Consider the following 16937-nt stretch of genomic DNA (forward strand, 5'->3'; position numbering starts at 1 on the left):
TAATATAACCTGATGTAATCTGACTAATCTAACTCCCTATTTCATGGCAAAGTGCAACATCTTTTACTGTTGTTTGACTATTAAGGTATGGGTATATTTATTGTCCTTTATCCTGTGGCAGGGGCTTTGTGTCAGACATGTCCTTCTGACAACACACGGCAGCACCTCAGTTCAGTGTAATGTAGCAATTCATTCTTTTAACCATTTCATCCACTCACCCACTACGGGGAATAAAAACACATCATCTTCGCTCCTTATAAGGAAAAACGTCAAAGGGGATCTGTAGAGAAGATGAGGTCATCTTCTGAGTCACGCTCAACCAGGAAAAAAAATGAATGTCACTTTGTGTCCAATTACATTTGAGGGGATACTCATTGAGATAATGATTAATAATTCCCTTGCCCCTTACCCAGACCTTAACCACCACAACTACATGCCTAACCCAAAACCCTACCCCTAATATTTTATCTGTGCCTGTGCACCACAAGCTACACCCTCAGCATGTAGGCTACCCCTCTTTTAACCTAATTCCTCTTAACCAGAACCTTCAATTCAAGTCTGAACCCCCAAACAGGCCTTTGAACATCTGTCTGAAGGTATGAACTGGTCAATATGTCCTCACTTTCCAAAAATGTCCTCAATGTCATGGCCTAAAACGGTCAATGGTTCTCACAAAGATAGCTGTACAAGTATACACACACACACACACACACACACACACACACACACACAGAGTTTAAATGAATTGTTTTTGACATACATTTTTTCAAATTCAAATTCCTGAGTGTCACAGGTATTTGTCTGAAATATGATAAATCAGTAAAGCTGATGATCAATTAGTGTTATGACCCTTGAACTTGTGTGTGCAACATCTTTTTGTTTTGGTGCTGCTGATATTTTGTCTGCCGGCTTTTTCCACTGTTTGCACTTTCATCCTGATAAGAGCTTTCATCAATGGCTTCTCAAAAGTTTCACCGAGAACAGTTTGTCACTGGCAATTCCTGTTGATTCAAGGTTAGAGAGGGAATATGTGGAATATATTGGCTTCAAGAAAAACAAGGGGATTTTTTGTGTGTGTCAAACAGAAAACATTCAGTACATGAATGCCACATAGATCAATTAAAGGGCAGAATTAAGGCAACTTTGAGTATGAAAATAATCAAATAAGTGCATAGTTAGGTAACATATGTTTGTTATATTTGAAGCAAACAGTGTAGTTTAACCAGACAGAACCCAGCAAGCAATAGTCATCATTTAAACGTATTGGCTATATTTAGCTCCAATTTAGTCTAGCTACATGTAACCCAAATCTAGCCAATTTAATTTTGAAATTGATTAAATGTAATTTTCGCCATTGCAGATGGCGTGCAGTATGATATTCAATCACGTATGGAGAGTCAACAGTAATTTAAATATGTTTATCTCCATTTTTTGGACATGGTCTCTACATAGTCGTATAATTGATGACGTCTACACTTTGGCTATGATTAGATGTCTACCAAATTTTCACTGACAGCCCAAATTCAGCCGTGATTTAGCCTAGACTTCAGGTCTTCATGTAGACGGCTATTAGACGTTTTTTAAACCAAAAAATGCTTGCTGGGAAGGGTCATTAACTGCAGGTCCAGAATTCATGTACCTGATGAATCAATCCTTTGAACAATGAAGCTGAAACATAACAAAGTATGTGAAGACGTGTCTTTCAGATGACCCAACTCTCACACTGATACTCCTCAATGTCCTTCCTCCTCCCTAAAATTAACCTCACTGAGACCAAAACTAGTGATGCATTCAGGTGTCAGCCTGTACAGTAAAGTGTTTCCAAGACTATCACCAGGAAGTTCCCTCAAAGGCTGGCACGGTGTTAAATAACAAGTTTCATTATGCTGAAGTTAAGAGTTTGGACTGTGACGGTGAACTTCAAAACACATGAGGCTGACATTTGAGGTTTTGAGTCAAGTCAAGTCAACTATTGGATTGACAACCATGAAATTTGGTGCAGACATTCACATTTCACTTGGTAGGCAATGAAGTAATTTGGTGATCTCCTGACTTTTCATTTAGCGCCATCATCAGGTCAACATAATGACATTACTATTAGCCTCAGCTATACACTGTGTCTGGTGCTAATCAGCATATATAAGCACCCTAACAGATTAAACTGAAATGGTGAACATGGGAAACACAACTGTTAAACATCAGCATGTTAGCCTTTCGCTCAAAGCTCACAGAGCTGCCAGGAAATCCCAAAGTCTACGCAGGTTTTGTGTGTAGGAAAAGAGAAAATATTTAGTATCATGATGGGCATTAATCTCCCACAATGCAATGCAAAAAGGAAATGGAGTACTCACAACTAGGAATAATGTAAATACTGTCTGTAGCGATGAGCTCCACAAAGATATTTGGTAAATATTAGACAATTAGCAGTTTAGTTAACAGTGTCATTCCAAAGTCGAAGTTTGACTCCTGACGTTGACACCGGAAACTTCGAGGAAAGCTTCAATATAGGGAGTTCCCATCTGTCATTTTTGTCCATCATCACAGTAAATATCAGCAAATTCATCCACAAAATAAATTCAAGAGCACTCACAAGACTCACCTCAGCTTTCTAGCAGGTGATGTTCTAGTTTTTGACCCTTCTATGACCTTGATTGAGACAAATCTGTTTGATCAATCTATGTGTAAACTTTCCCAAACATGTCCTTTTGAACTGCCTGTTTGGGAAGTCCATTTCATAACCCAATAAACTAAAGGAGTGAGTGAGTTTTTTTAAGAGTGCAACTGGAGATGTCATATTAGTCTCTCAATCTTCTCCATAAAGACCAGGGTGGAAAACAATGATTGTCTTTGGAAGTCACACCCAGGTTGCCTTTGAGTATATTTCCAATTTGGAAAATTTCTTTCTTAAATTCAGTGATCAGTGGTGAACTGATAATGTCTTATGAGTCAGCACTCTGACAATGCAGTGATAATTTTCCAAGACCAGTATTTTCCATTCAGGTGGCTCTTATCACATGAAACTGTTTCCTGCTGCACTATGGCGCTCCCTGCTGACACAATCATTTCCTGTAATCTGTTTGATAACTAGCTTGAAGCTTCCAAATAAACCCTGACACATAACAAAAGTTTTGAATTGTTTAAAAGCCCAGAGCACAGAGAAACACAAAATGTATATTAAATCACATTTTACATTTATTATCTCTTTAATAAACTGCTACAAACATACATTTTAGCTGTCATTTAGGACATTATGCTTCAAAAGGCATAACGTCATTGATTACAGAGATTTACATTCTCACCTGACTGGTTTATTATGTTATCCAGGAGTCTGTTAGACTAATTTACTGTCACCTGACATTTCATCATCTCCTGAGAGGGAGACTAACAGAAATCTGACAGGTTGAACGTGCACACCTGCTCTGAACAAATAATCATCCGAAGGTAAACTTGAAGGTGGTGGAGGAGGTCACTTTTCTCTCCACGTATTGAATTATTTAATATTTACCTTGCTCTATTCATTTATCATCAGACTTGTAGGACCAATCAGCAGATTTCAGGAGCTAATAGTTGTTTTTCCTTCCTAGCAACAGAGCTGAACTCATCACCTAAACAGATATAGCACAGGCTGACTGACACATATAGACAAATCATTTTGTCATATGACGGGTAGATGAATGAGCTGTCAGTTGCAGGAGGATAAATTACCTTTTCATAATCTCTATATGCAGCTAACCCAACCTGTGTGGCACTGAGGTGGGGCAAGTCAGAGCTTAAGTAGTATTTCAAATAGGGGTAATGAAGTAATGCTCTGAAGGGCATTTTTACTGTGACTATAGTTACCTGGGTGATGTCAGTTGTCTGTAATTGAAGTAAAGGGTTGATATAAGTAGTGTATCAGGTGTCCACCTCTCCCTGCTCTACCCATCTCACGTGACCAGCTGAATCAGGTGTGCTCACGAGCTCTCGTGTGGCCGAACACACCTGATTTGAGTCGCTAATCAGGAGTGGGAAGAGTCAGAGTCGAGAGGAGCAGAATTTGGACCCCGTGGGAAATTTATAAGCATCCCAGATTGCTTGGCTTTGGATAACAGTTCTGTAATTTCCACAGAGGAGACTCTAAAATCGATTCAGCTTTTCAAGAGTAACACACATACAAAGTGTAAACCAGAAAGGAACGAGTGGAAACACTAAGATGCCATTACAAAGCAACATAATTTACCATTGATGAGAAAAATACAAAGTGATTGTGGCCATTACAGTGTTAGATGCTATGAGTAATTTAACATGTAAACCATGATGTAATACAAATTCCGTCGAGGACAGAATCATGACTAGCAAATTGATCTTACTTTTATCTGACTTAAAAACAGGAGAAACGTCGTTGGAATGAAGCCCTACATATAAAGAGAAGGAGAGCGATGCAGAGGCATTCTCACATTCGCTAAAGAACAGCTACACCTTGTGGGTAAAAATGGAACTACATCAGGAAATTGAGATAAAGACGCTGCATTAAATGCTCCATACATTTTTAAGCGTGCGTGTCCTATTTTTTGTCACACACCTCTGACTTTTTAATTTGGCATTACTCAATGCCACTGGCTGTTCTAATACGACATTTTAATCATCCTTTTCTCACTCTTTGATTATCATATTTTTAAAAGTTGTAGTATCCCTAAATTACCCACAGGCTGCTGCAGATTTCCTCCACAATGACAAGAAAAATGGTTAAATAAAAAACACTGATTAGCACAAAAAAATCTGTCCAAAAAATCCCTCTACCACCTGGATTGAGTTATGAAAAAACTTCTTTTGACGCACAGCCAAGGTGCAGACCGAAGCTGGAAACAAGGACAGACGTAAGCCACTCACCACTGCTGATAGAAAAGGGGAAATCATCCTAAAATCTGTTACATCAACATAATGAACCGACAATGTTTCAGTGTCATCTTATTTAAAAAAAAAAAAAAAAAACAGTTGTGACCGATCCTTCACCTCTTTTTCACAGTCTTAGCAAGTTTCTCATTTCTTCAGGTAAATAAAACCACCTTACCGGGTTAAATAAGACTCCAATTCCCAAGATGCAGTGGTCCTAGAGTTAACCACAGGCTCTGCTGTGACTACAAACTCAGTGCGAGTCTCGTCTTCTTCCACCAGTACAGTAATCCATAAAGGCTCTGTTCACAGAGGGAACACAGGCGCTCCCTGTCCTGCTTTGTCATGGACATTTCTCCGATGAATCCTCACCATCACAGAGTGAAAAGTCTGCAGGATTTGGAGGAGAAAAGTGTCTCACAGAAAGGAAGGAGGGACGAACAGTCCAGGGCTTAAATCACTCTTATGTTTTAATCCCTCTTCCTCTTCATTTCCCCTCCTTGTTCTCCTGTTGCTTAGTTGGTTATTTCTGCAGCTCCTGTGGGGTGCTGAAGGTCTCATACACATTGGCAGCAAACTCCTTCACCTGGTCGTTCATCAGCAAGTCCTGAGAGAGATGGACACAAAGTTAGAGACACTGACAGAGAAGTCTGTTCTGATGAAATACAGTTTAAAAATGGACAAAATGTGATCTTCATCAAACTCTGTCTGGTCAAAGAATAAGTAAAGAAGATAATGATCTGACAAGATGTTCGATGCCAGCTTTTGGTACCTGGCAGTTGCTACCAAACAAGTATAGAGGTTTGAGGCAGTCAGTGTTAATAAACAGCCCATAAGCGCAGATGGAAAAGATATGTTTTTCAAACACTTAAATTAAAACACTCTTTAAAATGAAACTGGTATTTCGTCATTTATTTTACAAACATTAAACTGATCCCCAATTACTGTCAGATTATATATCGATAACAAATTCACAGTTATAGTTTGATGAGAGCTGCGTATATTGATCATCGTGGAACATCTGTTTGATTATCGCTTAACAAACATTAAAGAAAAAGACAAACAAAAGGCAAACAGCGCGTGGACTTTGTTTTATAATTGAGCCAATCTGTGTGGTCAAACACACCACATAAGCGCAGCCTGTTTGTGCCAGCAGTTGGGATATGTTTGTCTAAATGTTGGTGTCAGACTGATTAGTTGATCATTCACAAAAAGTGTACTTGGCTTTAAAATATGTTTGGCTGAGTGTCAGCTGAAGCCTGGGTTCACCTGGACAAAGTGGCTGGGAGTCTCGCTGCAGATGGTGTTGATCTGACCGTTAATGATGGGGATGATCTTCGCCAGCGGCAGACTGACTGCAGACAGACTGGACGGACAGAAACAAAGCAACAATCAAATACACTATTAGTGGTTCTTCTGACCGAACAAAAAACATTATTTTCTGTCAAACAGCTGACCTGTCAGGTGCAGAGCTGAGGGCGGAGTCAAAGGGCGGTGGGCGGAAGAACTCGGCCAGGTTGTCAAGAAGACGAGAAAAACCCCGGTTGAAACTGGCATTGAGGACAGTGGTGAAGTCCGGACTGGAGACACAAACACACACATCAGTCACAAAACACACACTGCTACAGTCAGGCGTACAAACAAAAACACAGGTGTGGTGTTTACCTGTCCAACATATCTCTTGTCTCATTTAACAGTCTAATGGTCACAAGATCGCTTTCTGTCAACCCACATGCCTGCACAGAGGAGAAGAGAATGTGATAAGTACCCAGATGCTTATCTGTTATTACTGCTGGGTATCCTACTCATCATACTGAGTGTAGCTACCTGGTCAGCGAGCGCATTCTCATCATCAGCCAGCATGTACCAGGACATCGGCCGATTAGAGCCAGCCTCCACCTCCGCTCTGATCCAACTCAGCTGCTGCTCCAGCTCCAGCACGGACAGGCTCTGCTTCAGAGAGATGCTGGAAATAAATGATTTTAAGTCACTTATTAAGCACAAATGATGACGTTTTCTGATTCAGACCACAGAAACATCACTGTAAAATGATCTAATGAGCATTATTCATGATGAACCAAAAACATAATGTGCAAATTATCAGTCATAGATTCTCACCCTCCCAGTGAGTTCTGTACAGCTTTCTTCACTACTGTCATCAACTCTGTCAAACCTGGAGACAGACAGACAGACAGATGTTAACACTGTGCTGACAGCCTGACAAAAACAAGGATGAACATGGTTGAACAATATTGTGCTCTTGTGAGATTTTGATGTGGGTGCAAATGTTCATCCTACCGTCTCCCAGTAGATGTTGGATACTGGACAGGTACTGCTGCTGGACATCTGGGGGAGCCAGAGGAGTCTGAGAGGAAAAAAAAACATAAGTAAATCAACCTAAAATAATTTCCCCTGGCCTTTTTGTGTGGCAATGGTTGTTTTCAGATTTTCCTTTCTGGTATGTTGTTTTTCTAAAATCACAGCACTGCCAACAAATCTCAGTGAGATTTTCTGGGTCAAATATTCTACGTTAAGCTCAACTCTAAACAACTCTTTCAGAGTTGTGGTTTACAGTTCCATCAGGACACTAAGCACCAGGTAACTACTTTCAAAAGTTGTATGTAACAAGCTTTCATGTGGAGGGAATGACCCAATTATAAAACAGTCGGAAACTGCAGATTTTACTGTGAGACTCGACTGACAAACTGGAATAATCTGTTGCTCTGACTAGAGCTCCATCGACTGGTTCCAGCAGCAGAACTCTGATGTCAAATATTTGCATAAACAAAAAAATGTCAGCAGTTTCTACTGGTAACTAATAATGCAAACTTCAGAAACAAACAGTGTTGTGAAAGAAGCTTGTGAATATTGTGTTCCTCACCATTGTGTTCTTGCCCACAGAGTTGTCCAGGTACAGGTAACCTCCTATGATGTTCAGCTGGACTCTCAGCAGAACTACCAACATGCAGGTGCTGTACACAGCTACGATGGTGCGGGTGAAACCTGACCAAGAAAATAAGTTTCAGACATTAAGAACCAAATACTTGATGTTGAACCCCCCTGCCCCGCTCAAAAAATAAGTTGACAATTCTTAGGTTTCTGATAGGGATGTCACGATCACATTTTTTTTTGCTTCCGATCCGATAGTGAGTCCTTTATTTTGAAACCGAGTCCAATCCGATACTTTGCAAAGCAGTAAGAAAGAAAAAAAAAAAGAATGCATCCAAGTTGACCCATACGGTTTGTTTTTTATTTAAATAGTATCCAAAAAGCTTACGGTGGTTCAGCAGCACAAAATGTAAACAAAGTCTTCTTGTCTTCAACAAACAAAATAGGCCTATATCTTTATACAATGGAAAGCGGAGGCAACAATGAACAACATAGATGAAAAATCTGGCCATTTTTGCTGTTTTGATTCTTCCAATCTTTTATTACCGATTCCAATTTTGTAAAAATAACGTGATTTGAGCCGATACCCAATCTGAGGATCGGATATCCCTAGTTTTTGAGCATCAAAGTATTTTATGGGATTATTTACAAGTAATTTATTAGAACTGTGCGACATTAAAGAGTGTGTAGGATGGTTTAGTGATGACTAATGTGAAGAACAGAACTTACTGATGATCTTTAAGTCTTCCCAGATTTCCAGTTTATTGGCTGGTCTGTGAGACAATGTGAAAAAAGAAAAAGCAACATCATCATTTTGTTTTTTACATCATCAAGACTGCAACTCACATATAAGAAAGTGTAGAACTGTGTGTGCAGGTGGATTAGGAATTGTTTGATGTCCTGGCTCTAACAGTAAAAGGCAGATCTACTTACTTGGCCTTGAGCATTGCAGTGAGGCTTTCTGAATTCAGCTGATTGATGATGGCTTCTCTCAGTGGAGGCAGCATGGACAGCACTGCAACACACAAACAGCACAGTGAAGTACAAAACATGTATGTGTTGCATAAGACAAACTCTTAATTTTCCATTTCTGAGAAAAAAAGGGGAAAAAAGCATTTCTAAGGGATTATTATTCAGAAAGACATGTGTGACATCATCACCGGTCATGTTGCAGGTCCTCTGGTTGCTTTCAAAGTGGAACTGTCGTCTGGCCTGAGCGATGTACTCTGTAGCCTCCCTCTCCTGGATGTCCCTGATCTTCTTCTGGGCATATTTACCCAGGAAGTACACTCCTGGGGATCAGCAACAAATAAGAAGGGAAATTACTGTCAACCAACATCAGGCATAATTCATGAGGAGTCTGAACTGTTTGTAGGGTCACCAGCAATTTGCCCTGGCTAAAGCACAGATGTCTATTTTGAAACAGATGCTGCCAACAGTGTAGGGGATACTGGGGATGGTTGTAACACTTCTCCAACCAGAAACAAGCTAAGAATCACCTGACTCACTGTGCACATGCTTGGTTGCATCCTTATTGTTCATGAGAGGAAGTTACATTTATCAAACTGAAATCATGTTTATTACATGTCTTTGTAGATATCTTTCACGCAAGTTGTAAGTGCTAATATTTTAGCTGTTAGCTGTGAGGTAAGCTAGTTCATGGTTACAAGGGTCTGGGTTAGCTTCAAGAAGTGAAAAAAAGTAACAACCTAGCCAAAGCAAAATTTTAGATAGGATACTTGGCTCACACACATCAATTATGTCCAAAATGTTGTTGAGTAGTTTGATTAAAAACCTTAAATATCAACAGTTTCTGTCATAATCCTTATTTCATAATGTTACATTTCACCCACAGCCTGCGTTACAACTAACCCGAACTATGGGTGAATTGCAACAGCTCACTCCTTGTGTGTGAAACCATACCATGCATTTTCTGTTTATGTTACAGAGATAATAGCTACGCCATTTAATAGCACACACGTGTTACTAGCTTGTATCACATTTTGAACACACCGGCTTAAAACAGCTCCAAGATACAGACAGGAATGTTGAAACTGTCACAACCATCCCCGGTCTCCTCTATAGTTTTTAACTGCATATTTAAATTTGATCAATGTCATGCAAGGAAAAAGCAGTTCTTACATGTTTCTCTTTTTTTGTTTAGCCATGAAACCCAAGCAAATGCTTCCACTTTATAAATAAATGGCAAAACTTGTGATGAATTGTCATGTGTTTCACAGTTAAAGCTAGAAATTATTTCCCTTGCAACACCTTTTTGTTATATAACAAAACTACAAAGTATAATGGTCCCTGAATGCATCAGGTGCAGGTACTTAATTAACTATCACTAAGTTTTTGAAATTTAATTACACAATCTTATATGACAACCTGATTAACCATCCTGCAGTTACTACAAAGCCAAATGAGATTGATTGCAGGTACTTACTGGTCATCAAGGAGCTTAGCATTAAGTTAACATGCTAACATGTAGCATCCATTAGTGCTGTTCCCATGAATGTAACGTCACACCAAACTTCATTATATTTTCTGGCAATTTAAGGATGTCCCACTCATTTACAAATACAACTAATGAAATACGCTCATTGAAATCATTTAAACGCGGTGTGCAACTTTTGTCGTCTGGTCGTACCGCAGTTATTCTCCATTAAAGTAACGTTACACCTGGCTGGTTGTTTGGGAACAGCACCTTCATGTTGGCAATGATGCTGCTTGATAGAGAATAATATATATGCCGAACTGCAAATACACACTGCTCGATTCTTAAAAGCTTTTGTAACATGTTTTTAAAAGCATGAATTCAACCCGTAAGTAATAAAATGTAATATATGAGGCTTTTTCAGTGCAGCAAGGCGTGTTGCTGAAGTTACTAGCTAGCTCTGAAGCTAACATGAACACCAGTTACCTCCAACTAAAGCTCCGGTGAAAATAAATTTCCTTTTGTGGCGTTTAACAAAATTCCAGACAGATGAAAACATCCTCGGAGACTGAGGGGTTCACAAACTACAACTCCAAGAACACTCTGTACTTTTAGCTCTGCGCTAAAACTAGTTTACGGACATATTGTCTGAGGACTTCGGATAGTTAGCAACTCTCTGCTAACATGCTAACTGTCAAACGTGCCAAAGTATGCCGGTCAAGGTAGGCGGAGTAAACAATATGACTTCTGGTTTTTGATTTCAAAATAAAAGATGAGATGAGTGTTTAGTGTGTCACAACTATTACATGTGATAAAACCGAAGACAGACTGCTGTTTATAAAGGGAATCACCAGATATTCGTGTTATATAGTTATGAGATTATAATAACAGAATTTTCTTGTCATAATCTAACCATAACTGAACAAGCACAACAGCAAGAAAAGAGAATATGAGTAGACAGGTCCCACATCAAAGCCTCCCACTGTCTTCTTTTTGGACCCATCCTTATATTAATATTTGACATTATAAAAAAAAATCTGATAGCCATTTATTTATTTAGACATTCTTTTCTTTTTTTTAAAAAAAAAAACATTTTTGATAAGGACAATTTAAATTTTGTTGTTCAAAAATTGTGACTTGCAACCTGTCAGTGCTCACTGGTGAAGTAATGTCATAGGAACACTTTTTTTTTTAAATGCCTCAATTTTGGCACGCAGTGTGAATAAAAACAGAATGCTTTGGGAATCTTTTTCAACCTATATCCACTTGAATAGAGTACAGAGTCAAGCTATTTAATGTTAAAACTGATACATTTTATTGTGCTCATTCTGAAATTCATGCCTGCAACACGCTCCAAAAATGTTGGGACAGGGCCAACAAAAGACTGAAATGTGCAAAGTATCATATTGTGTATGAAAAGGGCATCCTTTAAATTCCATTCACAAGCAAGAAATGTCACTTTGTGTAAAGCTGTTTGGGCAAACAGTTCAACAGTGTAGGAACAACCTTTCTCAATGCACAGTTGAGAAGAATTAAGAGATTTCACCATCTACAGTCCATAATATCATCAAAAGATCTAGAGAATCCAGATAAATATCTGTGCATAAGGGGGAAGGCCGAGAACCAACATTGAATGCCTGTGACCTTTGACCCCTCAGGCTGCACTGCTTTAAAAGCCAACATGACTGTATCTAGGATATGACTACATGGACTCAGGAACACTTTGAAACCACTGTCGGTAAACACAGTTCATCACTGCATCTACAAATTCAAGTTAAGACTCGCCCATGCAAAGTGAAAGCCAAATATCAACAACATCCAGAAACACCGCCCACTCCTCTGAGCCTGAGCTCATCTGAGATAGACTGACACAAAGTGGAAAAGTGTGCTGTGGTCTGAACAGTCCATATTTTCCATTTTCCAATTGTTTTTGGAAATCATGAATGTCGTGTCCTCTGGGATAAAGAGAAAGAGGACCATCACACAGCGTCTGTGAGCGTATGGAGGTGTGTTCGTGCCCATGGCATCATGGGTAACAGCACATCTGTGAAGGCATCATGAAAGCTAAAAGGAGCATACAGGTTTTGGTGCAACATATGCTGCCATCCAGATGACTTCTTCTTCAGTGACATCACTGCTTATTCCAGCAAGACAGTTCACAGTCACATTCTGCACATGTTACAACAGCATGGCTTCTGAGTGAAAGAGTGTGGGTACTAGACTGGCCTACCTGCAGACCAGACCTGTCTCCTGTTGAAAATGTGTGGTGCATTAAGCGCAAAATACAAAAACAGAGACTCTGGACTGGTGAGCAACCAAAGTTGTATATCAAGCAAGAATGGGAAAGAATTTCACTTTCAAAACCTTAAATATTAGTGTCCTCAGTTCCCAAACACTGACTGAATGTTATTATTATTATTTTTTTTTTAAAAGGTGATGTGATATAGTTGGTAAGGTAATGCATGCATTTGGACAACATCTTTTTAACCCCATTTGCACAAAAATAAACTACAATGAGTTTATCATAGAATAACCAAATTGGTGATGTACATTTCTCAGGCTAATCAAAAGAGAATTTCAAGGTGTAGAAAAACAGTGTAAATGTAATGGAATGTAAAGGACATTAGGGGATGTTAATATTACACATAGTTTTTGAGGCCGTTGTTTTACATCCTTTTCATGGCAGGAGTGCAATGACTTACTTTACTTTGGATAAAGCTATGTATTTTCAAGGATTCAAGGTTTTATTATAGTTATTATACAAAACAGGATTTCACAATGAAATGTAATCAGCTTGAGTAGACCAAAGTCTGAAACCTGGATGAGTTAACATGCCTGAAAAAAAAAAAACCACTAACAGAAGATAAGCTTTTATTTTCTATGAAAAATCCCTTCATTTCCGGTTTACATCTAGCTAACAGCAGTCATCTTGACGCATCGAAAGCGTCAGCATGAACGTGGGGATCCGCGGTGCTGTGAGGAGCTCGATTGGTCATGTCTGGAACTGGTCCGTCCAATATTATCTTCCCCCTTACCGGTGTGGGTGAGTGGCGTGGAGACTATAGCGGACGAAATTGTAACTGAAAACGAAGAAATAAGCTACAAACCATCATCATATGCGAATAGTATGACGTTTGTTAAGTTAAGCTAAATATCTGCAGTTGCCATGGGAACAGAGGAGGGCGGTAAAGCGGAGAGTTTTAACCCGAGTGATGAGGAAATTGAGAAGTGGATGTCCAGCGCTTTTGACATGGTGAGTCAGAAATGACTGTTATTCCGTTCACATCTCAGCCAAGTTACTTTAACTAAGTCGTCATCTGAGTTTTGTTTTATGATTATTTTTATGATATGCCGTTTTTGAATAATTGCCAAAATTCACGTTATGAATTATTTTTAATGACAGAAATGCCTTACCACTTAAAAAAGCGCTTAGCCACTTATTAATTATAGCTGTGTGTTTTTCAGGAGTGCTGCTGTATGTTTTCACTATCGATTGTGTTATAATATTGAACCTCTAGCTTTCCTTAAATTCAGCAAGTCTTGAAATGAGTCCCAGATATATTCAGAAATGATCATTTCACATGACTGACAATAAATATGTTAGAAAATGTGCCAAACATTTGCCAGTTCAAGCTTATTAAGTATTAAGTATTAAAAAGTTACAGTGCAAAAATAATGTATGAATAAACAAAAAAAGGACAAACAATACATTTTAGGAGCAAAAAAATAAACAAGGAAATATAAACAATAAATAAATAAATAAAATGATAATGAAGCTAATAGGTAGTCAGAGCCCTAATCTACATAAAGGTGTGTGCTGTATGCCTCCATGAGTTTCTTCTGTGTGGTTTCTTTCTTCTCAATACTACCTGAAAGTCTGTGTGTAGTTGCTGTGTGTTGACCTGGTGTAAATGTGTTGCTGCAGGCCAAAGATGCTCTGGAGAACGGAGAGGTGCCAGTTGGATGTCTGATGGTGTACAACAATAAAGTCGTGGGCAAGGGGCGGAATGAAGTCAACGAGACCAAAAATGTAGGAAAAATGAAGAATGTGCTGCCTTTGACTGAACAAACTCTTACTTTTGTCCTATTTTTATGGCTGAGAAAACTTGACATTTAGCCAGATGTAGAAATCTATAAGTTTACTTAATGTAGCATGAAATTAAATTTCTGTTGTTTGTTGGTTTTCTCATCACGTCAGTCATGTATGAGCTTGTGCAGTCTCCAAACCACCACAGTAACTTCATATTCAGGCAAACAATTTGGGGCAAGTCAATTTTATTAATATACACAGCACATTTAGTTACATGTAAACTTAATGAGCTTTACATTAAAGGGCACAGGGAGGGTATTGAATGTCTTGCATTGTTTACCTGATCACTAAATGGGATTTAAAGTTCCACCAATCAATATTCATAAACAGACAGTTTATAGAGCAAATACGCTTTAAATCTTGTTTGTGTGTGTGTGTGTGTGTGTGTGTGTGTGTGTGTGTGTGTGTTTGTGTGTTTGTGTGTTAGGCCACTCGTCATGCTGAGATGGTGGCCCTGGACCAGCTCCTGGACTGGTGTCGCCACAGCAATCTTGATGTGAGCAGCGTGTGCGAGCGAACAGCCCTGTACGTCACTGTGGAGCCGTGCATCATGTGTGCTGCAGCCCTGCGCCTGCTCAGTATCCTTCCCCTACCTGTGTGTGTGTGTGTGTGTGTGTGTGTGTGTGTGTGTGTGTGTGTGTGTGTGAGAGAGAGTGTGAGATAACAGTTGTTGTTTCTTTACCATCTGTCAGATATCCCGTTTGTCGTGTACGGCTGCAGGAATGAGCGGTTCGGAGGCTGCGGCTCAGTCCTGGACGTTTCCTCTGCAGACTTACCTCAGACTGGGACCACGTTCAAGGTCTGTGCTTGTCCCTGATGTCTTTTTATGTTCGTCCACCTGCCATGTTTTACGTGTGCGTGTCTTTTCTTTGTAAAGTACACTGTGCTCATGTGTCGATGTTGAGTGGAGGCCGTTACAGCAGCAGATTAATGCCCATAATTCTGGAACAACTTGTTTAGTTGTCATATACAAGTGTCCACATACTTTTGGCCGTATAGTGTGTATGATTGTGTACCTTGTGTGTGTGTGTGTGTGTATATTCAGTGTGTTTCAGGTCACAGAGCAGAGGAAGCTGTAGAGATGCTGAAGACTTTCTACAAACAGGAGAATCCAAACGGTGATTAAAAACTGTCTCCTCTTCTTCTGTTCTTACTTTTCTCTCTTTCTCCTTTCTTCTCCCCTCTTTCACCTCCTCATTTCCCGTCTCTCCTCATCTTATCTTTTCTCCTCCTCCATTTTCTCATTTTTGTATCCCCTTTGTGATGTATTCTCTCGTCTTCTCATCACTTTCTCCTTTAATTACACCTCTCCTTTTATCTTTTCTACTCCTCCATCATCCTTTCACCTATTGTCTTTTCTTTACTTTTACTCTTTACTCACGCTTCCCTTTCTTTTATAACTTTTCCTTACTGTAATTTATTTTCTTTCTTTTTCTTTGGCATTATTATATTTTCTCAGTTTTCTTTTCCTTTCTCTAACAGTTTCATACTTTCTGTCTGTTTCAGCCCCGAAACCAAAAACAAGGAAGGACTGACTGAGTTTCCCGGACAAATCAGTTGCAGATTCAGCTTTTATGTTGCTTGTTTTTACGTTTTTTATTTTTGTAATTTAATAAATGACATTTTAAAGACATTTCCGGGCGTTGCATGCAGACTTCTTTGATCATTAGTTGCTTTACAATCAGTCTACCAGCAGGGGGAGCAGTAGACCAACTAACTTCACCTTAAGGGAAAGTGTTGAACATCTACACAGGAGAAATGAAACTCACTTTATAGTGATAAAAATATCAGCTTTTCATGAACTACAACTCTGTCTTTTTGTGAAATCTTAACCACTAACAGATAAGCTTGTGATACTGCAACAACAATAACAAAACAAACAAACAAAAGTGAAGATTATCAACATTAGAAAGTCCACATATTCAGCAAAGAGAAAGCAAAATTTAATTCAGTTTCTTGTAGCAGTGGGTGACTGCTTTTGGCTCCTCGGCCATGTTGACCTTTATTGTTCACGCAGTTCACACAGTTCTGTGTGAACTGAAACTATAAATGTAAAAGACACCACTTCCTGTGTTCGCCTATTTTTCTGAGAATGAGACAGACAGAAAGTGTGAGAAACAGCGAGGAAGTGTGTGTGTGTGTGTGTGTGTGTGTGTGTGTGTGTGTGTGTGTGTGTGTGTGTGCGTGTGTCTAACAGCACAACAGGAGTGACCTTCACAGCTGCTCGTATAACACAGGCGCGCATACATGCTGACACAATTCAGACTTTTTCTGTCGTTTCACTTCCTCCCAGACACACACACATATATTGTGGCATGCTGGAGTGTGTGTGTGTGTGTTCACAGTGTCTGCAGCTGGGAGGAGTTGTGTAAATGTGTGTGTAAATGCTTGCCGGAGTGTGTGTGTGTGCGTGTGCTGAGTGTCAGAGAAAGTGTGCTGAGTGAGTGTGTGGGCGAGTACATCTGTGATCTGTCCGTGTGTGTGTGTGCGTGTTTCAGGTGTCCTGCTGTTTTTTCCAACAACGTGAAGAAGAGATTTTTAAACTCTTTCTCACCTTGTTTTGCTCACACCATGTGAAAGACTCTTTTTAGTGTGTTAGCATGTTTCTACACTTCCTTCCTACTTTTAGTGGCTGACAACTTCCTTCCT

General features: G+C 39.4%; 2 protein-coding genes across 2 annotated transcripts; one reads left to right on the plus strand and one right to left on the minus strand.

Moving 5' to 3' along the window:
- Positions 1-3122: 3122 nt before the first annotated feature.
- On the minus strand, positions 3123-10908 carry pex3 (peroxisomal biogenesis factor 3). The gene is made up of 12 exons (XM_049590449.1): positions 10685-10908; positions 8922-9053; positions 8695-8776; positions 8491-8534; positions 7754-7875; positions 7171-7237; positions 6991-7045; positions 6700-6838; positions 6538-6608; positions 6330-6452; positions 6142-6238; positions 3123-5479 (listed from the first exon to the last, which is right to left on the minus strand). The coding sequence occupies exons 1-12, from the start codon at positions 10755-10757 to the stop codon at positions 5396-5398; spliced, it is 1089 nt and encodes a 362-aa protein (XP_049446406.1). The 5' UTR covers positions 10758-10908; the 3' UTR covers positions 3123-5395.
- A 2305-nt stretch (positions 10909-13213) lies between these two features.
- adat2 (adenosine deaminase tRNA specific 2) lies at positions 13214-15971 on the plus strand. The gene is made up of 6 exons (XM_049590030.1): positions 13214-13451; positions 14124-14228; positions 14716-14866; positions 14981-15087; positions 15334-15406; positions 15795-15971. Exons 1-6 carry the CDS (start codon positions 13365-13367, stop codon positions 15821-15823), a joined length of 552 nt encoding a protein of 183 aa, XP_049445987.1. The 5' UTR covers positions 13214-13364; the 3' UTR covers positions 15824-15971.
- Positions 15972-16937: the final 966 nt, after the last annotated feature.

The sequence above is a fragment of the Epinephelus fuscoguttatus genome, linkage group LG11 (genome assembly GCF_011397635.1).
Source record: "Epinephelus fuscoguttatus linkage group LG11, E.fuscoguttatus.final_Chr_v1".
Lineage (NCBI taxonomy): Eukaryota > Metazoa > Chordata > Actinopteri > Perciformes > Serranidae > Epinephelus > Epinephelus fuscoguttatus.

Excerpts from the sequence above, each read along its gene's own strand:
- pex3 (XM_049590449.1), bottom strand. The coding sequence starts at position 10,757 with ATGTTTTCATCTGTCTGGAATTTTGTTAAACGCCACAAAAGGAAATTT. Across the intron at positions 6,609-6,699 it reads AGAATGCGCTCGCTGACCAG|GCATGTGGGTTGACAGAAAG; the intron begins GTAGCTACACTC and ends TCCTCTGTGCAG. Across the intron at positions 6,239-6,329 it reads CTCAGCTCTGCACCTGACAG|TCTGTCTGCAGTCAGTCTGC; the intron begins GTCAGCTGTTTG and ends CTGTCCGTCCAG.
- adat2 (XM_049590030.1), top strand. The coding sequence starts at position 13,365 with ATGGGAACAGAGGAGGGCGGTAAAGCGGAGAGTTTTAACCCGAGTGAT. Across the intron at positions 13,452-14,123 it reads TGTCCAGCGCTTTTGACATG|GCCAAAGATGCTCTGGAGAA; the intron begins GTGAGTCAGAAA and ends GTGTTGCTGCAG. Across the intron at positions 14,867-14,980 it reads TGCAGCCCTGCGCCTGCTCA|ATATCCCGTTTGTCGTGTAC; the intron begins GTATCCTTCCCC and ends ACCATCTGTCAG.